This window comes from Medicago truncatula, chromosome 3 (genome assembly GCF_003473485.1).
Source record: "Medicago truncatula cultivar Jemalong A17 chromosome 3, MtrunA17r5.0-ANR, whole genome shotgun sequence".
Lineage (NCBI taxonomy): Eukaryota > Viridiplantae > Streptophyta > Magnoliopsida > Fabales > Fabaceae > Medicago > Medicago truncatula.
This window is the reverse complement of record NC_053044.1, coordinates 46,961,862-46,987,434: the sequence shown is the minus strand read 5'-3', so window position 1 is coordinate 46,987,434 and position 25,573 is coordinate 46,961,862. Positions and strand designations below refer to the sequence as shown.

Below are 25,573 nucleotides of genomic sequence, written 5' to 3'. Positions count from 1 at the left end.
TATAAGAAAACCAACAATCAATTTTTTTTCCAAAGTCTAAACAAAAGAAATATATCTAACTCAATCTGTTATAGATGTTACAAGGGAGAGAACTACAAAATCAAAACTGCAGGAACATGGCCGCAACACTGAACGACTCAAATAATCCCAAATAAAATAAACAAATAAGCAGAGTTGCAGGGCAACCCTCTTCTAACTAAGCAGCTGCTACACGGCCAGCATCACGACCACGTCCACGCCCTCTTCCCCTTCCACGACCTTGGCCTGCAAGTAATTAACACACTATTACTACAACGTGAACTAGAAATTTTTATGAAATTATTTCTAAAATAAGCAAACAGCAGCACAAGAAGTGCTTGCAAATTTTAATACAACGTTTACTTTAAATACGACAAGGCAAACAATTGGTGAATTCAAACCAAGTAATTTTCTTCTGTCGCTTATTTAATAGGAAGCATCATGTAATGCAAACAGCACACAGCAAAAAATTAGACAAGACTAGTACACTGATCTTATCAAATTCCATATGATAATACAACATCAAATTTGTGCTCTCGCATGCTTACCGCGTGGGGCAGGTGGTGCATCATATTCACCATTGTCATAATACCCAACCGGCTGGGCACCATAGCCACGTCCTCGTCCCCGGAAAGCACGACCCCATGCACGGCCACGCCCTCTGCCACCATAGCCACGTCCACCATCATAACCATCACCATATTCCATACCCCCATTGTACATTCCTACAAAGAATAAATTTTGTAGTGATAAGAAAAAAAATTATTTTAAAGGAAACTATAAATCTTTCAAGAAAGCATTTCTGATCATTCTGCAATCTATAGGTTGAGATATTATCTTCCGTATTTTCTTCCACGTAGATATTTCCTACTTTCTGGCATATATCACTGATGTAGTGAATCACATGTAGGCCATATTTAATCCCTATAATTATTTAATTTCCTTTGTACATTTTTTTATAAGTACAGCACGTTGAATGCTAACTTTTCAATCTATTCAGAACCAAAACCTTATTCTCAAGTCATCCAATCACAATTAAATAAGCAAAACAAAGTACTGAGCAATACCTCTACCTCTACCCCTGCCCCTTCCACGACCACGCCCCCTTCCTCGCATCCTTGGCGAGCCTTCTGTGCATCAAAATTACAGTTAACAACTACACATGCCATAAAAATCACAACTTTTCACTCTTTTAAAAAAAATCAAAGACAAGACTATTAATTCACCTCCTTCCTCTTCATATTCATTTAAAGGTTTTACTTGATCAGCCGGAAGAGGAGGTTGATATCTGCATGAAGAAAAACAACTTAGATCTTGCCACAGAGAATACATTTAAAGAAATAAACAAAAAACAAAATCATCAAACATAGTGGGAAAGATGGCATCACTTGTATAAATCATGACTGGACCTTAATACTTACAGAGTTGAAAATGTAATTGAATCCTTGTTAGAAAACAAAAGTTAAAAGTACAAAATTACAAACATTAGAAACTTATACACTACTAAGACTGTGAAATCAAACCCTTATATCAATCTACATTGAAGTCAATTGACAATAAATACAGCAGCACGATAGAAGTAGTATTTACCACACTCCTTGAAGTCAAGCAAGGGTCTAACATGCTATGAAGCATTTACACAAACACAGACCGGAGACAGCACTAACATTGGACGACAGTAATAATTTGAGAAAATAACTAACTAAACGTAATCTAATGTGTCAGGGTGATGTTAATCTCGGACACCAACGGCTTCAATCTGAAGTGCCGATGCCACATAGCAAACATGTTTCCTAATCCTTAAGTTTGCTTAAAAATAACTAATCCAATCAAAAGACAAGGCATGAAACAACATAATTTAGAGATGCGAATGCCATACAACATCATGAAAGTTCATACCCTGTGGAGGATGTATCCAGCTCTTTCTTTGACAAAGTAATTGTGATCATTGAAACATGACGAGTAGTTTCCAAACTGCGCAAGTAAAATGAAAACAATCACACCCATGCTATGCATACATAAACTATTTGACAAAGTAACACAGTGAAAACAATGAAAACATACGGAAGAAGGCCTTCTTCAAGTGGTTCCCATGTGTCAGTTATATCAGTTGATCCAATAATAGTGTTCTGATGCAGACCAACAATCCTTCTCTGAAACAAATATACATAATAACAGTCAGTCACGATTTTACAAACCAAACTCCAACCAATTTAATCCGTAGTGATATCAATCTACCCTCTCACCTTAATCAGCTCAGTAATCGTCACAGTCTTATTTATCGCACGTCCCATTGCTTTGAGGACGATTTCTTCAGTTCCTTTCTCCTACAAAGAACACATGCAGTCCAAAATCAAATTATATACCACACAAAATACCAAAATCTTAGTTGAATTAAGATTAATATGTTACTTGCATGTATGGATCACACCAAAAAAAATAAAAGAGAAATATCCTATAACCTAAATCAAATCACTATAAAAAAAAAAAGGTTTCACTCGGCAATTAATACACTGGCAGCGTAAATGTTTTTAACACTATCAATCAATTATGTCGCTCAGAACATTAAAAACCTAATCATAACTGCATCTAAAGTCACAAATATGAGTGGTATTTAAATAAATCTAATTATCTAATATCTAATACGAATGAATTAAATTAATACTAACTTGAAAAAGAGTGGTAGCATAAGTGATATAGTTTCTCATCCTTCCTTGAGTAGTAATGCGGATCTCATTTTCGTTGATAGGGCTATCTGCCTTGGGTTTCTCCACCCTCTGATACCTATCCATCTGAATTAACACAAACAAAATCAAATTAATCAATTAACGATTACGATAAACAATTAAATCGAAGCATTAATTGAATGAATCTAGGGTTTGAAGCATAATACCGTTTGTGTTGAGCGTGAGTGAGATGGAAGAGAGCGAGGGCTGGGTGGCTATGGGGCGAATATGTCAAAGCAATACTCTCTGTGAGTTGACAGGTTTTGGGGATATGGGATTTTGTTTTGTGGTTTTAATTTGAGGCAGAGAAAAAGATACACGCGAGGGTTGCACACTCTCTATCTATAGAAAAAGCCTGGCCCGAATCATTAGGGTTATTTGGTTCCGGTCTTATTGCCCGATTAAACCGCTAAACTCATCTGGACTATTCCTAATGGGCTTTTATGACCCGGCTCACTCTCTTTTTTCTTTTTCTTTTTTTAACGACAAAATTAGGTTGCAGCTCACTCATTACAAATAACTATCATTATATTGTTTTGATTCAATCTTAACAATAACAATAACCACGTAGTACCCCAAGAGTATTTGAATGAGGTGGTAAGGATAGATCTTGAATTTGAATTCAACCTTGAATATTTAGCGGAGTTAAATTTCTCAGAAGAAAATTTTGCCACTTTTTATGGTCATGTCCAACTTAATGGATAGTATTGATAATTGCATACATGGAATACTCGGTTTACAAAACAAAAACAAAAAATCATGTGGTGCTCGTTGTTTTAAAAATGAAAAGAAAAAAAAAAGTTAATTGTTTAAGGAGAAGACAAAGTTCCATTATTAAAACTAGTGTTTAAACGGGTATCGAATCCACTCATTTTTTTACATTAATGTGTATAAACAGTAAATAATCATGTTTATGAAATTTTAATTAAAATTATAAGTATAGATAATATATATATATTTCAAATTTAATTATGATTTTCCGAAACTTTGAAGAATCCTAAACTTTGAAGAATTCTCGATTTCACCTTCAGGTAAGGTTTTACATTTTTTTCGAAATAAAACAATTCTAAAAAAATATGGAAATTAATTTTTGAAAATTACAAAAATTAAATCTTCGAAAATCATAATTAAAATTTTTGAAAACAAGTTTATTTTAAAAAGTTTATTTATATTTTTTAAAATTTTGGAAAATTAATTTCCATATTTTTAAGTTTATTTTTTATTTTTAAATGTTTATTTTAATTTCAAAATATATTTTTTGTTTTTAAAAATTGGTTTTAAAATAATAAAATTACAAAATCTAGTGATGAGGGAGTATGATAAGGATGTGTAGGTTTGATCTAATGGTCAAAAACTAACTTTCCCATGGTGGGAAAAAAGTAGCTTTCCCATGCTAAACCTCACCTACTTTTGAAGGTAAACTTGAGTTTGGTTCATATAAAAATGAGTTGAACAATAAATTGAAAGCAAAAAATCGATTGTAGAAGTAAAAAATTCCAAGTTCTAACTTTTCTAACTTCAAATTAAAATCAATTATTTAATGTGAACACCCAAACATACCAAAAACCAATTATACACCCCTAGAATCAAATTTGACCTCTCCAAAAGTGAATCCAAAATATACACTAAGATACAAAATAGTCAATCATGTGATCATGAATATTACCAGTTGAATTTCTGTAATCATAAATCTAATGATACAAGTCATGAACCAGAATTCATAAACAAAAACTTGATCGCTGAAACTAGTATGAGAAAAATAAGCAGATTCTCGTCTTTACAAGAGCCACAGCCTGCAAGCAGTTCTTCAAAGTTCCCCTTTAAACTTGGCTTCATACTCATGAGGTTGCTGCAAAAAAAAAAATTAAAATTCATGTTCAAAGGAAAAGATGTGTGGAGCAGAAGTTAAGGCATGTGTACTTGATCATCAATATATGCACACAGCTTTTAAACCTATACACGGAAAATTGTATTTTAATTTAACTTGACACACCACAAGTCTTCTGTACAACTAAATTTGGCGCTACCAATATGATTTTGCACAACGTACTACACAGAAAGGAACCAAGATTAGTAGTAACTTAATATTGCATCTCTATTCTAGCATGAAGTTAAGAATGCCTGTCTCATGATCAATATTATTGTTAGTTGATACTAATTTTTTTCAATTCATTAAGATATAAATTACTTATATTTTTAGAATATAATTATAAGTAAAAAAACATTCATAAAAATTTCACATTTTCAACTATGAATTGCACATGTTAAAGTAGTAGTTTTATTGTCATTTGTAATAAATTTTCCTGTCCGTAATATTATTGTAATACATGCCAGTAGTAGGTAGATGTGTTCAAACACACAGTTGTCCTTACTTTACAAATTTGATGGGCATTGATCTCACTGTTTCATGTCATCAAACAATACCCAGTTCACTTTTCCTGCCACACAAATCCTCCCCATATTTGAGACAAGGGTTTGAGTGTAAATTTACTCTAGTTGAATTTGCAAAAGTGAAGACAAGGAACAGAAAATTCTGCAGGATACTCAAGAGACATGCTTACCATGTATATAGCTGAAATCATTTTGCGTGCGAACCACCTCATGTGCATTGCACGCTGAGCAGCACTTGCTGCTTCCACCGTTTCAAACATCAAATACACAAAACCTGCACTATTTCTGTATACAAAATGAATCAATTAAAAAAATCGCAGCTATGCCCAAAGTGATATTATGAGTGCTGCACATTCATAAACTTACTTGTCAACATAGATATGCTTCACCCGCCCATATTTAGAACACTCTTCTTCTACATCTTCTTTGATGTCTAGATCAAAATCTGGTTCGGTCTGCAGATCGTAATAATTGATATTAGTGATTCAGTTAAATGAAAGAATATATAAAATAACTGTAATTAACCAGTTAATCCTGACCTCAGTGGTTGGATCAAACATATTCTTCAACAGCAAACAGTTGCTGGGGGTTCCGACAGGTTCGGCCACTTGGGTAGGCATAATTTGAGTTGGTAGAGCTAGTCCAGGTGCAGGTATTAATCCAGGATGTATTAATCCAGTATTACCAATAGGCAAACTAATAGCCGGCTGAGCAGGAGCCAACCCATTCATGGGTAAACCAATGCTGCAGTGTTTGAAATCTGTTAAGATAATTGGCACATTTAAAGAATATAAGAGCAAAATATTTAGACAAACCTTGCAGTAATTCCAGAGCGATCCAGCTTCTGCATAAGCAATGCTCTTGATTGGGCATTTAAAGCCTGTTGCATAAAAGTAACAAAAAGGCACAATAAATGAGCAAGAAACTCATAACTAGGAAAAAATTGACTTAATGATATAGTTGGAGCAAAAATTGAAGTTTCTGACTGCAGAAAGCCTGGAAGCAGGAAAATAAAATAAAATGAAATCATCATATCATGATCCAGATAAGGAATGAGTGGAATATGGAACGCTGCAACCGCCAAGTTTAACCTAAGTCCAGTAATGTAGAAATAAACATCCATATATTTGTTTTGTTTGGCATCTTTAATTGTGTGATGAATTCTCAGAACAAATTCTCAGAACCTCTTTACTCAATTAGGAAGGAGTAAAAATGGTCAACACCAATCGAACTAAAACTTCAATACACTTAAGCTAGAATTGATGATTACTAAACTAATAATGAAAGTTCGATATAAACAAAACTTACTGTCAATCAACACTACCAAGCCGAGTAAATAATCATCCACCTAAATAATTTTATTGTACGAGGAGATAGATATTTAAACGGCAAATTGTCCAGTAGAAGCTATTCAATTAGTTTATATAGACGTAGACTTACCAATCCACCTTCATCATCATCAAAATCTGCAGATTTTGTTGTTGTGTCTTGACTTCCAATATGGTCTGCTACAGATGAAACCTGTTTGATAAACATCATTAATAACGAATATAAGGACAAGCAAATACACCCAAACACACAGAAAGGTAAAATATAAAACAAAGCGAACAAATCTACCTTGATAGTTCTGCCAGCAATTTCCAATTTTCCATTTAAACTCTGAGCAGCCTTGGCATGCTCTATATGGGCAAACTGTCCAAGAATTGATATTGAAAAAAGGTTAGCAACAGTATTTTATTAGAAACAACAATTTTTTAAGCTTAGTGTCGGTAACTAACTTGAATAAACCCAAAACCCTTGCAATGTCCGGTCTCCAGGTCAAGGGGCAGTTGCACAACCTCTACAGTACCAAATGGCTCAAAAATCTAAAATTAAAAAAAATAAAATAAAATAAAAAATAAAAAAAATAAATTTGTCAGAAGCTGATCAGTGACAAATTATCAAATCAAATATTCTAATTCTAGTTAGTTAAAATCTGACAACAGGCTAAATCAATTCAGAAAAAGAAAAAAAAAAGACTTGTTTTAAAGGGTGTATTTCCAAAAATTCATTTGATTTCATATTTCTGGCAATGGATGACAGAAACGAAAGGTTCACTGGACAAAAAAAATCAAGATACCTCTCTCAACTGGCTCTCAGTCATATTGAAGTGAAGGTTCCCCACATACAGTTTTCTGTCCACGGCTCCATATGGTCCTACCACACCAGCAGCTCCGGTAGTAGTATTAGATTGAACTAGGTTCTTTTCAGCCTCAGAAGGTTTTACCATTACAGGTTGTCCAAGAAGAAGTTGGCCAGAGAGGGCAATTGCCATTGGCACCGACATTGCATCATAAAATTCAATATACCTGCAACCTCATCAAAAACTTGCATCAACTTTTCAGAACTGCAACGTACAAACAGTTGCAATCAAAACTTACAAAGCATAGCAAAGAGATGTAGGGAAACAAAAACTCTAGTGCAGACAGCTCAACCAGAGTGTATCTTTTGGTGTATCTGACTCATGTAAAGAAAATGTTAGCATGATATAGTAAAAATACAAACTGAAACATATATTTCAATCAAGAAAGAATAAGAAAAGACCAAATTAACATGAAACAATCAATAAGAATGAAAGGATTAAGCAACTGGAAATTCATCTTCACTATGTGTGCGTGAAAAAAAATCAATTCTTAGGAAACACAACCAACTTAAAGATGTTGAAGTACTGTGACTCGCTTGTCAAACCAATTATAAGAGCCAAACAAACCAATTCCATGTGCATCTCATCCAACTGGCTACCCCCACCCCAAAAAAAAGAGGAGAAAAAAAGAAGAAAGGAAATGCAGGAGAAAAGTTCCTCCACATCAAACTTATCAAAGATAATATACCCCATAATCAGTTCAAGTGATATAAACCGAAAAGGTTCAACAACATAAGAAATCCTCACTGTGTGTGTACGTCAACATAGAGGAAGCAAATTGGGAAAGGACCAAAAGAAAACCAGGATTATGTCATCTACCTTGAGTATGCAGCATGAATTGATTAAACATGAGTGCAAGGTATTCCCATCATCCCTCATCATTATCGCAATTCTAGTCCATTTAAGAATACAGTTAAACATAATTCTTGAGAGTCGATGCCCTAATACCACAATAGTGCACGCATATGAAGAATGTAATAAACATTTAACAATAAAGAGCATACCCAACTCCTTTAGATCGTCTTGAGTTCCTATCCATGATCAGACGAACATCTCTCACCTGGAAATGAAGTACATCAGAAATATGACAGAGTGAATCATGATACAAGAAAAACAAGACATGATACAAGACATTCACACTAAGGAACCAAACAACTATAGCTCTGTTTGGCCCAACATGCTTTTTACTTCTCTTCTCCGTAAAATAAGAGTTTGGTCAAACACTATTTTTAAAAAGATCTTAATTAATAAAGGAACTTGTTTTTTATGTGCAAAAACTAAATATAAAGAACTTTTCAAAAAGTAATTGAGAGGAGTTTTTCAAATCAAGTAGGAGACCTTTGATATATTATCATCTTTTTATATGATTTAACTCAAATATTTTCATTCTATCAAAAAAATATAAGTAGCACCAAACTGTATGCAAATATTAAAATCAACTGACCTTGCCAGCTTTTGAGAAGAATTCATAAACATCCCTTTCTGTTGCCTTTAAGGGCATCTGTAATTATCACAGCACATTGGCAATAATCAGAACAGGATATTAAATACCATACTATGTCAGATCATATAATCCAAGAAGAATCAAAAAAAGGAGGACCAGCAAATTAACCTGATAGGCAAAAACAGTTCTTTGATCCCTTTCTGGATCTGCCTCAGGCTCGACAGTTTCTTTCTTCTCCCTAAATCTCCTGCAATTCACATTAAAATTCAGCTATTATAAAATATGCATAGAAAAGTCCGACAAATTTGAACCTGATATTTATACTGTATAATTCATAACATTGTAATAGTTCAAACTTCGTACTATGTGTAACTAATTTGCATAAATGTATAGTTTTTAACCAAGTGAGTGTTACTGAGAGCTAGTATGTTGAATACAAGCAAAATTAAGTAACGGCCGTAAAAACAGAGTAATGCTTGTGTATATGATCCATCTCCGTTCAGTCAATTAATTTAACAAAAATATTCACAGATTATAGTGCAGAGTCTGTTGTCAATAGAGGCCGACTCCAGACACCAGATTCTTCCAAATTCTCACTTCCAACTTTCTCTCTTTTTTTTATCTTGATTTTCTCTCGTGTTCTAACTCAAGCAAATTCAAACAAGCATAAACCTAAACTTTCTTGACTAATAGTTCTCAAACTTTTAACTGCAGTCATTATCTCAGAGTATATTGTTAATATATACTCTCTTATACTCACGACCATGCGGACTAAAGCGAAGAATGGCATTGCTCATCCCCGATCGGTCCCTACTTTCTTAAAGGAACGCATGGAACCAAGTACTGCCAAGCAAGTCTTGGCAGAACCTAGCTGGTCTCTGTTTCTTCTTCCTTCAGGCTGCAAGTGGGTTATCAAAAATAAAGAAAACCTGATGAGACCATTAATGCGGCCAAGTTAGTTTCCAAAGGACTTCATCAGCAATAGGGTTTAAGGTTACAGAAACTTTCCCACAGGTGTAAGACATATTATTAGAATATTCTTGCTACTGCCATCTTAAAAGAGTGCCACATCCAGCAGTCATTCCTAGATCACCTTTTAGAAGAGATATATACGAGCCCACCACCAAGTTTTGAATCAGCATATAAATTACTGATTTGTAGATTGCACAAGGCTCTCTAAGATCTCAAACAAGCATTCAGAGATTGGTATGAGAGACAGACTTATTAGTTATTACTGCCCTTCTTGGTTTTCTGCTATTGGGCAAGCAAGTATGACCCTCTTCGGTCACTTCACATCAAGATTCACACTAAATTTTTTATCTCATTTATGTGGATGAAATAATCAGTACAAGTGATACCTCCTTTTATACAGAATCGGATATCTGAACTGCACTCTGAGTTTGTTTTTAAAATTGAAATACTTACCATTACTTTCTTGGTATTCAAATAAAGACTGCTTGATGGATCTTTTCTGCCATCACAAACTAACAAATCTAAAATCAATAGTGGGTGCATGGCAATGAGCCATTACAACCCGGAAACTAACAAATCTAAAATCAATAGTGGGTGCATGGCAATGTGCCATTACAACCCAGACAGACGTCGGTTTGCAGTGAAAAAAATCATGTCATGCCACTCGAGAATCATGGAAAGGCAGTCAAGAACTGAAGATCACCCTGAGGTATCTGAAAGGGACTTATCAGTCATGGGTTGCTGCTGCAGAAACCAGACAGCTGATTTGAGCCAGCCAGTCCCTTTTAAAAAATATTGTGATGCAGCCTGGGCCCCAGACCCTAGATGACTGGAGATCAACTTCAGGACACTGCATTTACTTTGGCGCAATTCTGGTATCGAGATGTTCTAAAAAGCAAACCCTCGTTGCAAACTTAATTACTGAGGCAGAGAACAAAATTTCGGTAAATACAGCTGCTGAAATCCTCTGTTTGCAATCTTTGTTTGCAGAACTGCACATTTCCATACATATTCCTCAGACAATGTGTGACAACTTGAGCATTGACTAGGGCTCTATAGATTATAATGATATAGCAAATCTATTTGAAAGTGTGTCTGTGCATTTAACAAGGGTACACCGTGAAACCAGCCGTGGTTGGTTGTAGAGCAAATGAACCTATGGAATCGATTTTGCTATTGAATAAAATCACTGTGAACTAATTTACTTAGGTACGTTATATATGAATAATTTTGTAAAAATATCATTGTGTTGTTAAATAAATTGGATTTGGTCCTTTTGCATCTAACCCATCAAGTGGTATGTTGTGTTGTTCCAAATGCCCACGATGATAAAGCTATATAAAGTAGTAAACAGGGTTTCACATGCATCTTATAGGTGGTGACGGTTTTCAATGGCATGCTTATCAAAAATTGTATTAAAGAATTGAATAACCATGGAGCAAAAGTAACCAGGTTAAGCTGAGTAAAGTTGAAGATCGATAAAAATTCATTCCAAAGGGGTGTGCATCAAACCAACAGTCAATTTTAGCTGCAGCATTGTTGATAAACAACACAATTGTTCATTTGGCAATCAAATTAAACAATTCTCACCAAATGCTGTCGACTAAACCTAACCTAAAAACACTTACACAAGTTCAACTATCAAAAATCACAGCAAAAAAGCTTATTAAAAAAGGAATTAACAAACATAAAGATTAAGTTAAGGAAAAAGACGTTACCGGCTATCTCTCATTTCAAAATCGCGCTCAGAACGACTTCTACTCCTCCGAGACCTATCTCTCTCCTCCCGTTCTCTCTCCCTGTCTCGTTCAGAACGGCTTATGCTTCTCCGAGACCTCTCTCTCTCCTCTCTTTCAATCTCCCTGTCTCTCTCAGAACGACTCTTACTCCTCCGAGACCTTTCTCTCTCCCTTTCCTTCTCCCTTTCCCTCTCTCTCCTTTCCCTCTCTTTCTCCTTCTCTCTCCTATCTTTCTCTCTGTCCCTATCCTTCTCCCTATCCCTATCCCTATCTCTGCTGCTTCTCTCGCCATCTCTGTCCCTATCCCTATCTCTATCTCTGCCACTCCGATGACGCTCCTTGTCACGGTCATCATCACGATCTCTATCCTTCTTCGAGACACGCTCGTCATCGCCGTCGCCGCTGGACCTTCTTTTGCTCCTCTTCTCTTCGGTGCCATCTTCAATCTCATCGCGCTTTCTGTAGCTCCGTTCGGTTTTGTCGCTGCTTTCATTCTTCTTCGAGTCTTTGTCTTCCAGCTCTTCCACTGTCTTCTCCAAGTATTCGTACTCGTCGAAATCCATTGATAATTCTTCTTCTCTCAGTCTCTAACTGTGAATTTGAGATTGAGAATTTGTTAATTTAGGGTTTTGCGAATTGGGGGTTTTTTTCTCTTCAGGTTTGGATAGAGAGGAAAGAAATTACTTTTAGATAGAGAGGAAATAAATGAACTTTGGATGTTTCATCAGCACTCCGCACTCCGCACTCCATCCAGCTTGTTAAATAAGGGGTAAAAAAAAATAAGGGGTAAAAAGTCATTTTCACTACATTGTACTCCGATCTTAAATCAATGGTATATATATATATAAGGTTTTTTTATGCCGCCTTTAAAGCCAATATTTAATTTGACATAAATATTTTAACAAACTTTTGATCTTATCTATTAAATATTTTACTTGACTTTTTTATTGAATTCCTAATATTTTATATAACATAAATATCTCAACAAATTACATACGATACCCTTCAACTATAAATCATCAATCAATTGTATATATATAAAAGTAAGGTTTTTTATGTCACATGTCACTTTAACGTTTATTCGCAGTATTTTTATTATTTTTCTATTTTGTAAAACCAATATTTGAATTGGCATAAATATCTCAACAAACTTTTGATCTTATCTATTAAATATTTTACTTAACTTTTTCATTGAATTCCTAATATTTTATGTAACAGAAATAACACAAATTCCTAAAATTTGATTTTATTCTATATGTGTTAATATTTTTACTAAATCCAATTAATTTTATCTCTATGTGCATCTATAAATTTACGAGTATTTATAATATGGTATATTTTATTATATTTGTGTGTATTTATTAAGATATTCATCATATACCAATCCGTGATAAATTTTATTTACGGATATCAAACATATAATTTTTTTATCTTCTAGAATATGTCTAATCCGGACAACGCCAGATAAATACACTAGTATGTTATATAAATGGGTTAAATATGTTTTTTATTTATGTAAATATATAATTTTTCGTTTTAATTTTTTTAAAATTTTCCTTTAATTTTTAGTTCTATAAAATTTTCAATCATTATTTTTGGTCTTTATTTTAAATCAATTTTTGTATTTTTTTTTTTAATGAAATGTATAGAATATTGTAAAATTTCTCCTAAAAAGATTTGAATTTTTTATAACATAACATCAATTAAATATGAATTTTTAACCACCAAAAATATAAAAATTCATATTTAATTCTTGTTTTTTTAAAAAATACTAATCTTTTTTTTTAGAGATTCATATAATATTATAAATCTTTATTAAAAAATACAAATTTTACACATATGAGTTTACATTAAAGGAGGGATCAAAAGTGAAGATGAAAAACTTTTGGAGGACTAAAAATTTAAGAAAAAATTTAGAGGGACTATAACGAAAAATTTACATGTCTATAGGGATCAAAAATATATTTAACCCTATATATAATCCTAGCTAAATTTCAAAAATATCATGCGCTAATCTCGTAATAATCTTAAAATTATGGATTTAATCTTCCTTTGGCATAATGAAAAGGTGATTTATTTTCGTTTTAATTTTTTTAAAATTTTCCTTTAATTTTTAGTTCTATAAAATTTTCAATCATTATTTTTGGTCTTTATTTTAAATCAATTTTTGTATTTTTTTTTTAATGAAATGTATAGAATATTGTAAAATTTCTCCTAAAAAGATTTGAATTTTTTATAACATAACATCAATTAAATATGAATTTTTAACCACCAAAAATATAAAAATTCATATTTAATTCTTGTTTTTTTAAAAAATACTAATCTTTTTTTTTTAGAGATTCTTATAATATTATAAATCTTTATTAAAAAATATGAATTTTACACATATGAGTTTACATTAAAGGAGGGATCAAAAGTGAAGATGAAAAACTTTTGGAAGACTAAAAATTTAAGAAAAAATTTAGAGGGACTATAACGAAAAATTTACATGTCTATAGGGATCAAAAATATATTTAACCCTATATATAATCCTAGCTAAATTTCAAAAATATCATGCGCTAATCTCGTAATAATCTTAAAATTATGGATTTAATCTTCCTTTTGCATAATGAAAAGGTGATTTATTTTCGTTTTAATTTTTTTAAAATTTTCCTTTAATTTTTAGTTCTATAAAATTTTCAATCATTATTTTTGGTCTTTATTTTAAATCAATTTTTGTATTTTTTTTTTTAATGAAATGTATAGAATATTGTAAAATTTCTCCTAAAAAGATTTGAATTTTTTATAACATAACATCAATTAAATATGAATTTTTAACCACCAAAAATATAAAAATTCATATTTAATTCTTGTTTTTTTAAAAAATACTAATCTTTTTTTTTTAGAGATTCTTATAATATTATAAATCTTTATTAAAAAATATGAATTTTACACATATGAGTTTACATTAAAGGAGGGATCAAAAGTGAAGATGAAAAACTTTTGGAGGACTAAAAATTTAAGAAAAAATTTAGAGGGACTATAACGAAAAATTTACATGTCTATAGGGAGCAAAAATATATTTAACCCTATATATAATCCTAGCTAAATTTCAAAAATATCATGCGCTAATCTCGTAATAATCTTAAAATTATGGATTTAATCTTCCTTTTGCATAATGAAAAGGTGATTTATTTTCGTTTTAATTTTTTTAAAATTTTCCTTTAATTTTTAGTTCTATAAAATTTTCAATCATTATTTTTGGTCTTTATTTTAAATCAATTTTTGTATTTTTTTTTAATGAAATGTATAGAATATTGTAAAATTTCTCCTAAAAAGATTTGAATTTTTTATAACATAACATCAATTAAATATGAATTTTTAACCACCAAAAATATAAAAATTCATATTTAATTCTTGTTTTTTTTTAAAATACTAATCTTTTTTTTTTAGAGATTCTTATAATATTATAAATCTTTATTAAAAAATATGAATTTTACACATATGAGTTTACATTAAAGGAGGGATCAAAAGTGAAGATGAAAAACTTTTGGAGGACTAAAAATTTAAGAAAAAATTTAGAGGGACTATAACGAAAAATTTACATGTCTATAGGGATCAAAAATATATTTAACCCTATATATAATCCTAGCTAAATTTCAAAAATATCATGCGCTAATCTCGTAATAATCTTAAAATTATGGATTTAATCTTCCTTTTGCATAATGAAAAGGTGATTTATTTACTTTTTAAAAAATTAACTTTTTTTTCTTTCAAGTTTAATTAATTCGCTATATATCGTTATTTTAAATATTTATCATGTCCAGCTTTAATTAATTCTTTGTATCGTCGTATTACACTTTTCTTATGAAACTCTAAGAACAAACAACAAGTTTGAAGAGAATGAGAGGGAAAGAAAGAGAAGAGGGGAAATCTTCTTATTCCTAAACAAAGCTTTGTTGCCCTAATTTTAACCTAATATTTTAGCAATTTTTCCCTCCTTCAAAACCTAACCATATTTCCTAATTTCCCTCCTCCAAACCCCAACCATGATTTCCTAACTTCACTCCTCCTAAAACCTATCTAATTGATTTTCATAAACCATATCTCCTAACTCCCCTCCTCCAAACCCTCACCAATATATTTTAATCCTTTCTCCTAAACCGAAATCTCTTTCTAAAACCATATATTTCTCTTAAACCGAAATTTCTTAATCAACATGGCTTCCAGAAACATTCAGACTTTGCTGTCATACCACTGCCTCACTGGTAACCATATCTTCATTCCACTCTGGTTTATACTAAATATATAGACTTTTGCTCTTATTCCTCGCTGTTGTAAAGTATAAATCATTCTTTCAATCCCTCTTAATCTTTTGTAGGTCCGTTAGTGAAAAACCCTCTTTCCGATCTTGACAGAACAATCAATAAGCTGAGACTGAAATACAGATCATATATCGTTGAATATGACATTGATGTTGTATGTGTTTTTTGCGAAATATACCTATTCTTAATTATTTGCATTCTATTTTATCAACGTTTGTGATGTTTTTGTTTGTTATTTTTTTAGGGTGCAGTATGCTTGCCAAACATGTTTGGCGGTGATTTTGAAGATCAAATTGGGCGCTATGCAATATTGACTGATCCTAAGTCCAACAAGTTTGAAGTATTGGTCGACAAAGTAAACAAAGCATTTTTTCTCACAAAGGGATGGAAAGCGATTCGTGAATTTTATGGAATCGATCTTGGTGCCTGGATTACCTTGGTTTTTGTTAGCGACGGACAGTTTGATATACAGTTGACTGATAGGTTTCACAAGAGTATCCCCTACCCGGTTTTTGACCCCCCTATGCATTTCCTTCTCGACAAGATGAATTTGCAAGCAACTTTCGTGAAGGTGTGAAGATCAGAGGGGGTGCTCCGATGGTTGGGTCGCATGATACCATCTACCTTGATGTTATTTACAATTAGTCCATGTTTAGATAAATTGTGCAACACCTTTCCACTTAGAATTATGGAACAATAACAAAGTCTATCGTAATTGACATTATGTTTTGATTCACGACAATTTTTACATTCAAGCGAACTACATTGTTTTATTTTTACATGAATATTTACTTCTTAAAATGACCCGTGCGTTAGCATGGGTCAATGGTCTAGTTATATTATTCTTTTGTTATGTGCAAAATAGGTTGCATGTGATCTTTATTTATAGAGAAGTACAATGATATGATTTAAAGTCAAGTACATAAAGATGTGACCTATGAGATAAGTAAAATGATGTCACTTAATAGATAAGTACAAAGGATTCTAAACATCCACTTAAGATACTCATAACATATCTTAGATTATCCATCAAAGATATGCCTCATTAAACGGTGAATAGGTGAATTTAACACAACGTATTGTATCCAAAACAAACTCTTTTTTTGTTTTAGAAATAAAATTTAGGCGAGTTTAACCTCGGAGGTTTAACCGGGTCAAACCTTACCAACAAGATCAACCACTGTTGGCTCCAAACCGTCCCTCTATGTCCTCCATTCATAGTTCTTAGAACTTGGTGCTATTCCCACGTGAATAGAAAAATATGAGCTATAGGAGTGACCAAAAACAATGCTTTTTGCCCCCTTCTAAACATGTAATTCCTATTTCATCGGTGCCGGTGCCGGTGCCAGACTCCAAGGATGCATGAAGAATGGAAAAGAGAAGCGAGACTAAAAGAAAAGGATACAAATATTGTAATAAATACATTGTATCATGCTCAATTGTCAGCTTCGATATAAACTGTAAAATATTAAACAATAATTTTCGTATACAAATTCCATCAGAGGAACACAATACAATTTCCATCACCATATGGGTCATGCATGGTTTAATGGACGATAACTACAAGTCATATATTAAGCCGCTGGTTCATCCCTTTATCCGATTCTGTTCAAAGATATTCTCTCATTCGGATGAGCAACTCTTTCGATGGGAGATATCACCTGTGGCATTGTCATTCCTCCAGAAACAATGATTTCTGCACCAGCATCAACATAAATGTTACAACATGAATTAAAAAAATGCTATCTAAATAATAGTTTAAGAATTTTTACATCAAGAAGAATGTTTTTTTGGCAAAGTTCTCATTTGTGACCAATGAGATAAATAGAATATCACATAACAATTTCTTCTACAGAGACATGTTGAACAGGCATAACAAACACACTCACACAATGTAATTTCCGACCAATCATCAAAAAGAGAACCTACCTATTCCTTCTCGAATGGAAAGATTTGGTCTTATAACATCTTTGGAGTTAATCAGAATTATATCGCCAATATACAGATGGTTTGTAGGGATAAAAACACTACAGAGCTCTTCATCTTCATTTTCTTTCTGGAATGGAAGAAAAAAGATAAAATCAAAAGTTAAATATATATAACAAAATAACAAATCATTGAAATTAGTAGTTTCCTCAGAAAGTTACACAAATATAATGAGATTATATGATGAAGCACCTTTCAGATGAAAACGCAAGCCCCAAATTTTTGACAGTAAATTAACTCCACAAACAATGGTTACAACGAAGTACTCTATTAACCAGGGTTATACTGAACAAGTTAAAGACAGAACATGTTATAGACTCATAACTGCTTTAAATCCCAGAGGTGAGCGCAAACATACAAATGCAAACACAATAGATGTATACGGTGCATCAAATCTCACAGGTGCTCACACACATAAACACATGGGTATAGCTTATGTGTTTGTTTGTGTGGGATGAATGAATAATATATAATACAGCCATATCCTCCATAACCAAATTTTATTTTCTTCTAATACTACTGTAATTGAAATTATTCAACATTGATTTAATGATGGTGAACTGCTCATTATGATTGATCATGTCACCGTATATGTGATACCAATATGAGTGTGCTAACCAACAATGTAGATGCGTTATATAACCAAGTTAAAGCATTATAAATTATAGACACCAGTGAAAATACTTTCTTCTTTTTTTGAGGGGTAAACTTTCTTCTTTTTATTTACAACTCTAATTTTATTCTTTATCTTATTTCGTCCTATGTGACCACATATCTACCATAACATTCTCATTTTTGCAATAGAGGTCATTCTTTCTTATTGACTCTTTACTGCCCAGCAGTCAATCCTAAAAATTACAAGTTTTAAAGACGTGCAATAATAATATCTGCAATACTTATTCATCACACTCAAAATATTCCATCTCATCGACCCACAGTTATCTAACTTCATTATTTCTTAATATTTGTGCTCAAACCTTTGGGATGCAAGATTAGGGATGGTGAGTGGAGGGAGTAAGATGGATGATGGATTCAATATACATATACCATGAGATGTCTGGTATAGTATTTTTTTTCAACTTTCACATCTAAGCTAACATTTGTATGCCCCCTGCTAAACCTGCATCCTATATATTCTAATTTACTTCTAGTTAGACAAAAGTCATTGAAGTTTAAAGTTTGAAGATGAAGCCCTAAAAAGTTGTTGAGTAAATACAGTTTGATCAAAGTACCTGTAGAGTAACAGTTGATGTAATGAAGCCAAAAGCATATTCACCAACGCGCGGATGACGGATAATTGCAACCTCTTTAAAAGCAGTGGTATTTTGATCTGTAAAGAAGAATTTGAAAATAATTATTACGACAAATCATTGCATCCTTGTAAGCAATATTTGAAAATGGCCAATATAACTACATAGGATGGTTAAAAATAAAATTTATTGATTGTAAAATATGCAGGCTCTGAAAATAAATCACTGACAGCAAAAATGATAGGGAAAAACTATTTGAAGTATGCTGTGAATTCATAAATAAAAAGTCTAACTGTTCCTATTTACCTATTACCACACCATTTAAACTTGTCAAAGCTGATAAGATTTATTCAAAAAAAGTAAATATTTTCTTTCAGCAAGCCAGCCTATGATAGGAACAGGTATTTTAGTAGTATATTCAGGGAAGAAGTCCCTTGACAAAATAAGAGAATGCAGATCTTCAAGAGTCGAGAAACCTCCCTGCGCCCAAAGGCCCCGACTCTCTCAAACCAACAAGAGTACAAAAAATCTCTCCCTCTCAACCCCGTTTTTTATTTATATGCAACATAGAGTCTCATTTCTCTAATTAGTCCAACACCCAACTACTGAGTAACACTTAACTCCTTAAATCAATGCAGTAATACTTATACATGTCTTCATTTTAAAAAAGAACAATCAATTGCTATAAAGCTCCCACAACAGAAGGATCCATGAAATAATAAGACCTGGTGAATTTAATAAATGAATAGATTGCATGTATGCATTTAGCTACAACATATTATACAACCACCATCACCAGACCACTAGTGTAATACAAATCTTTTACTGGCTACTGCTACATCACACGCATGGAATCCTCACAGCCAAAACCACCATCATTTCACCCTCTTTATATATAAAACTAGAGAATGCTACAACTGACCTTAGATTTGTTATACTTATATTCATTACTTTTTCTTTTCAGCCTCCATCACATTACTAAAGAAAAATGCAATTTATACGAATAGTTTCATACAAAACTTAATGAATTCAGAATTAACCAAGTGGTTTGTCCCATGAACACGAGAGGGGATGAAACACAAGTTACATTGAAAACCAAAACCAATGTTTTAAAAACCAGACTGAAAATCAAACCTGTAAGACATTTGGGTCACGGCGGTTCAATTGGTTCAAACATGGTCGAGCCAGATAATAAATAATAAATAAATTAATAAATCTAGTGTTAAAATTCACCGGCAGTTCATACACAGTCATAACTAAAGTGAAAATCCACAACAAGTACATAAAAATTACACAACATTCATCTTTTCACCCATAAAAATTGAAGTCCACATAAAATTAATAGTATCATTCAAAGTCTACAATTAGTATCAATTTATCGAGCAATATTTTATAGGTAATTTTTTTTTAAACTCGGTATTCTCCCAAGGACCGACTAATCCGGGGGACCAATCCCACCATCCACTAGCAGGGGGCCAATTGAAGTCAGACCAAAGCTTAACACATAAATTGTTAGCACCAAAGCCTACACCACTAGGTAATTCCATTAAACTCAATAATTTTAAAAAAATGATGATGAGCCTCTACTGAACCCAAAATATAAAATTGATGACAAGTTGCTAAAAAATATTAATTAAAGTCACAATGTTAGTTTTTCTCATTTTAGCCCGACTTTGTTAGCAATGTCAAATGTCCCATGTCAAAAGCTTTTAGTACGTAGTCTTAACAGCTTGGCTATAAATGTGTCATGGGGTGGCACATGATCCATGGTCACATTCACTCGTAATTGTGATGAGTATGTGTTTTTATAATAAAATAAAAACACATTTTATATAAACTCTCTAAGTGTAAAGTTTTGTATTTCAATGGACCAGACAGTTTATCAAAACTGCCGCCAATTCCGCGGTTTGGTCGGTTTCGGCCGGCTGAAATCTGTTTTTATACGGTTCTTTGCCATCAGCTGTTTTCTTGCCTTTGCCCGTACTAGACCACTTCACAGTTCAACCAGACGGGCCAGTTTTGATAACATTGCCAAAAACATACCACGGTAGTCATTAAAAAATATGCTTATATATAGCATCCCATATTCTTTTTCATGGGTGAACATTTTTAGCAATCCAAGGCATGAATTCTAAGATACATCTTCAAATGGGCTCCTTGTATAAAATAATCCATAAAATATATACGATAAAGTCAACATGTAAACACAGAAGCACCATTGGCTTCCTCTGCGTGCTGTGTTTGGCCCCTGTGCCTGCTGTTGAAGTTGTTCTGCCTGCTCCTGCTGCGTTGGCAGCCTACTTGCTGTTTGTGGTCTGTGAGCTGTTCGGTTCAGCTGGGCATTGGTGGTGGTGGATTTTTGCTTCGCTGCTAGGTGTGAGGCAGGGGTATACGTGCTTTTCTTAGCATGTATATGTCGGCCTCACTACCTTAGCCCGGGTTTTGTGGGGTTTTTATGGGGTTGGTTGGTGTTCCGTATATATGCGGCGCCTCTTTGTATTTTTTCCATGTTGCCGCGAGTGTTATAGTGCTCCTTGCACTAGCTCATCGAGAATAATATTAGCCATTCAAAAAAAAAAAACACAGAACCACCACAATCACCACCCGAAAAAAAGAGGAAATTGAGCACTTTTCCATATAAACCCCTTGAGAAGACTTTTTTTCTTTCAATTGTAACAACACTAGCTAACCAACATGCAAATAGCATAAGTGCTCATCTCTATGTGAATTTAAACTCCAGTATCTAACTAATGTTAATGTTTCTTTGCGCTAATCTAATTGGATTACTTATTATGAAAAACATACCCGGAGAAATTGCAGCACTAATCTGCTTGGATGCAGAGTATATATGTCTAACAAGGGGCATTTGCTTTATCAACCATTCTCCAATCCAGAAGACAGTGGCACCCATCCATGACGAAACAAAAACACCAATAACAAACACAAAAGCTAACGATGTAATAAAACCAAGTCCTGCACCATAAACCAAGAGCATTTAAACTAAACTATTGCATCGAGAGGGATTAAAAATAAAGATAGAGCGAACAAGATTCTTCCGCAACTAATAATCTACATGCATGCATGTTTTGATAGCAAATAAATTTATTATAGAAAACTGGAGGTAAGAAATAAAGGCGAGAATACCATGTCCGCTAAAACATTTAAACTACAATTCAAATAAACTCTTCATAAAAAACAATATGCTTTTTTTCTCAGTTGATTTAACAATAAGATAACCTGTTATTTTTGAATTTACAAGTTTATGCATTATTATCATTTACTTTGCTTTGGATGTTCCCGGATTAGCCATCGAACTCTGAGAAGAAAGTAAAATACCTTCTTGCTACATTGGTAAAACAAAAGAGTAACCTATTTTCTTTGAATTTATGAACTATGTTGATTTCCTTACATTTTTATTTAGGGATGAATGACATCTAGACCAATGAAAAATTCCCGTCATTTGTAAATTTTCAAGAGATCAAATATAATAGTCAAATTCATGTTTATTGAAGGAAAAGTAAATTACTCACCAAATATTTCAACACCAAAACTGGAGTATAGCGGACTAAAGAAACCATCAACAAACTGAATAAACCACCATGTAATAAAAAAGGTAACTGCGACCGGGAATAAAACCACACTGCAAGTACAAAATTAAACAGATAGTTAGGTCGTAGATAATAGCAACAATAAGTTATCTTGATAAAAGTTTAGTCCATTACCATCCGGTCATAAACTTCTTAGAAACCCAACTCTGAAGAACAAAGCAGCAAGCCTGAAAAATATGCACAAAATGAGTCAGTAGTGAGACATAGGTGGATTTATGTTGAAATAATTTGAAACTTAATTTTTTTTACATCATGCCAAACATATGCATATTTGGTAACAATCTCCATCATCTTCATCCTAAAAAGTAAGCTGGCTATTTTATATGAGGAAAGGTTCACGTTAAATCAGCCTTGAATTCTAACATCGATCAGTTAACTCACTTAACTGGCCTATTCATATGGCCTATATACATAATGCAGTGGAACAGGGTTTGTTTGTTGAATTATAATCATGTTCAATTTTTTATGACTTAATCATATGTACTAATTTAACAAAGTAACTTTTCTAGGTAAAGACAGTTATGCGAAACAATATAGGGAATCGTAAACCCCCAATATAGGGGGAACCATAAACCTCTAGGGGTTGGCCTAGTGGTGAAGGCTTGGAACCTAGGAGTGTGCTCCTCTCTAAGTCTCCTTCAAATCTCCAAGTGCTAACAATTGTTGCGTTGGGTCAGTCCGTACAAGGTTTTCCTCTGACTTCAATTGACCCCGTTAGTGGACAGTGAGAATGGTTCCCGGATCAGTCAGTCCAGTCCTCAGGACGGACGGATACCGAGTTTTCAAACAAAAAAGAAAAATATATATATCATAGCAAGTAGCAACCACTCAGAGCAACCAAAATCCACGAGATAATGCAACCACATAGAAAATGAAATTAATGATCATAACCCCAAATAGTTTGTTTACAATTTGCAATAAACTCATGGAAGACTAATGGTTGACTTATAAATAACCTAATATATGTTTTAAAAAAGTGCAGTAAACAAGATCGAAAACTTAGCCCTAATTTGAAGAGTAATAAAGGAGGAGGAATAAAAGGAATTAGGGTACCCTACCCTGCGAGTGGAGGAGTTAGGAGAGGTTGGAGGAGTCTTGGCTGGATCTTCGGGATCTTCGCAGGAGACATTATCAGCTTGACTTAGAGGAATTGACGTTGATTCTTTTTCTTCGGCCATCACAAACAATTCAGTTTTTTTTCTTCTTCTGATGATAATTTTTTCTAATGTTTTTAATTGCTATCAATCATCAAATAAAATTGTGTGGGGGATCTTTGGGTTGCTTGATATTCCTACCCTACCTTACGTTATGATATATGATTTAGTCTTGGATTGGATACTAAGCAAGCAACACACTTGCTCACTCTCCTCACCTGATAAAGATAATAATTATCATTAATCTATCTACACCCACCCAACCCAACCCAAGCAATGCTATGAGATCACCGCTACTAGCTAACGTGGCTTTGGACTATGTGATATATATGATGTGACCCTTTTTCTTTCTTCCTTTGGACCATGTTTATGTTTATGGATTAATTAATTCATTCAGTCAAAAATATGGATATTTTTAATTAATAAAATAATATTCGTTTAAATTTGTGCACGATTTAGAAAAAATAATTAATTATGTTAATTTTAATGCTAAATTATCATTTACTAAAATGATTCAATTTAACTATGGTTTTTCCAATTGAACCATGATTCAAATGTCATACAAATTCAATCTATAGTCCAATTAATTAAATATTATTTTAAGGGTTACATACGTTTTAGTCCCTATAAATATCTCAATTTTCATATGTAACCCCTCTGAAAAAGTTCGTTGAATTTGGATCCCATACAGTTGTTGCACGGTGCAGAAGTTGTATAATAGTCGGAGCACAGAAAAACTTACGACTCAGTCACACAAGAACTGAAGAACTCGTACAATATTATTTTGAAAGCACAAATCTAAAAGTGAGAAATTTAGGAGATGAGAGAATGAAATTGGGAAGGTGAGAGACAATACGTGAGATAGGGGATAGAGCTTGGCTATATTGAAGATGAAGTCAAGGTCTACTGGTGTCTTTGAGAATGAATGATTCTTTTTCTTTTTTATCAGCATGAATGGATGATTTTGTTATTGAGTTGCAGAAATGGATATGTGAATGGTCAAAAGAATGGACAAAAATGGAAATAAAAAATAAAACAAGATTTTATCTACATTTCATTTCTAATCACTTTTTGAATTTTAATGAATAGTGTTTTACAATTCCTGTTTTAATGAATATGGATGAGTTTTAGAATTTTTCTGAGTTTGAGATTGATTTTAGTTAGAATTTTTATGGATTATGGTTCAAAGAATTTGATGAATATTATTAGTGGTCAGTCTTGGTTATTATTTGAAAAAAATGGGGGAAAAGGAAGTTTTATAAATTTATGTGATGTTGATTAATAGTTAGTAATTATAATTTCAAAATTGATAAACAATACGTGAGACATTTAAAAAGTATTTGCACCTATTGTTGTCATATAAAAATTGAGTCAGTTCCCATGAGTTTAACCCAATTGGTAAGATAATGCATAAGTATGCAAGGTCCGGCGTTCGAACTTTGAACACCACAAAAAAAAATAAAAAATTGAGTCGGATATTTGAAAGAATAAAAACATTTTTATGGTCGTCATGGTTTGAACCACGGACCTTACATATTTTATGCATTATTGATATCAACTGAATTAAGTTCACGATGACAAATAATAAAAACTTTGTTAATGGAAAGTTAAATAAAAACTAAGTTCAATAAATAATAAAAATAATTCTGAAATACTAATAACCTATGGTAATTTAAATTTATACTGAACACTATTTTCTGTGTGTAAATAAAGTATTCTTACCACACAAATGCATATACTAATTTCTCATAGGAATAAATTATAAGAATCCTTAGAAGTAGTGTTGAAGTAATCTTGAT

General features: G+C 32.8%; 3 protein-coding genes across 4 annotated transcripts; all 3 read right to left on the bottom strand.

Moving 5' to 3' along the window:
* On the bottom strand, positions 1-3,072 carry LOC11418512 (ribonuclease P protein subunit p25-like protein). Its single transcript, XM_003602471.4, has 9 exons — positions 2,912-3,072; positions 2,688-2,810; positions 2,265-2,345; positions 2,083-2,171; positions 1,918-1,992; positions 1,245-1,306; positions 1,086-1,148; positions 567-743; positions 1-264 (listed from the first exon to the last, which is right to left on the bottom strand). Exons 2-9 carry the CDS (start codon positions 2,808-2,810, stop codon positions 197-199), a joined length of 738 nt encoding a protein of 245 aa, XP_003602519.1. The 5' UTR covers positions 2,912-3,072; the 3' UTR covers positions 1-196.
* Positions 3,073-4,301: 1,229 nt separating this feature from the next.
* On the bottom strand, positions 4,302-12,208 carry LOC11423679 (RNA-binding protein 39). 2 transcript variants are annotated; one of them, XR_003010100.2, is made up of 14 exons: positions 11,452-12,208; positions 8,930-9,008; positions 8,762-8,818; positions 8,322-8,377; positions 7,255-7,483; positions 6,914-7,000; positions 6,753-6,827; positions 6,576-6,656; positions 5,951-6,015; positions 5,675-5,879; positions 5,502-5,590; positions 5,306-5,420; positions 5,117-5,182; positions 4,302-4,593 (listed from the first exon to the last, which is right to left on the bottom strand). XR_003010100.2 is itself a non-coding variant. In XM_003602470.4 (13 exons), the coding sequence occupies exons 1-13, from the start codon at positions 12,033-12,035 to the stop codon at positions 4,552-4,554; spliced, it is 1,764 nt and encodes a 587-aa protein (XP_003602518.2). In that variant the 5' UTR covers positions 12,036-12,208; the 3' UTR covers positions 4,302-4,551. The 2 variants fall into 2 exon arrangements, 1 of the variants encoding a protein (XP_003602518.2); XM_003602470.4 differs by lacking the exon at positions 5,117-5,182.
* A 4,957-nt stretch (positions 12,209-17,165) lies between these two features.
* Positions 17,166-24,024, bottom strand: LOC11423678 (protein LIKE COV 2). Its single transcript, XM_003602468.4, has 7 exons — positions 23,679-24,024; positions 22,735-22,787; positions 22,543-22,652; positions 21,818-21,985; positions 18,995-19,092; positions 17,706-17,832; positions 17,166-17,472 (listed from the first exon to the last, which is right to left on the bottom strand). The coding sequence occupies exons 1-7, from the start codon at positions 23,796-23,798 to the stop codon at positions 17,372-17,374; spliced, it is 777 nt and encodes a 258-aa protein (XP_003602516.1). The 5' UTR covers positions 23,799-24,024; the 3' UTR covers positions 17,166-17,371.
* Positions 24,025-25,573: the final 1,549 nt, after the last annotated feature.

Bases quoted from the DNA above. Each gene is read 5' to 3' on its own strand.
- LOC11418512 (XM_003602471.4), bottom strand. From the start codon at position 2,810: ATGGATAGGTATCAGAGGGTGGAGAAACCCAAGGCAGATAGCCCTATC. The intron at 2,346-2,687 runs GTTAGTATTAAT...TGTTCTTTGTAG, and splicing joins ATGCTACCACTCTTTTTCAA to GAGAAAGGAACTGAAGAAAT. The intron at 265-566 runs GTAAGCATGCGA...AATTACTTGCAG, and splicing joins TGCACCACCTGCCCCACGCG to GCCAAGGTCGTGGAAGGGGA.
- LOC11423679 (XM_003602470.4), bottom strand. From the start codon at position 12,035: ATGGATTTCGACGAGTACGAATACTTGGAGAAGACAGTGGAAGAGCTG. The intron at 7,484-8,321 runs GTATGCTCTTTA...ATGAGGTTGCAG, and splicing joins AGACGATCTAAAGGAGTTGG to GTATATTGAATTTTATGATG. The intron at 5,421-5,501 runs GTAAGTTTATGA...TTTTGTATACAG, and splicing joins AAGCATATCTATGTTGACAA to AAATAGTGCAGGTTTTGTGT.
- LOC11423678 (XM_003602468.4), bottom strand. From the start codon at position 23,798: ATGGCCGAAGAAAAAGAATCAACGTCAATTCCTCTAAGTCAAGCTGAT. The intron at 22,653-22,734 runs GTAATGGACTAA...TTGTACTTGCAG, and splicing joins AAGAAGTTTATGACCGGATG to TGTGGTTTTATTCCCGGTCG. The intron at 21,986-22,542 runs GTGAGTAATTTA...TTTATGGTGCAG, and splicing joins TTTTGGTGTTGAAATATTTG to GACTTGGTTTTATTACATCG.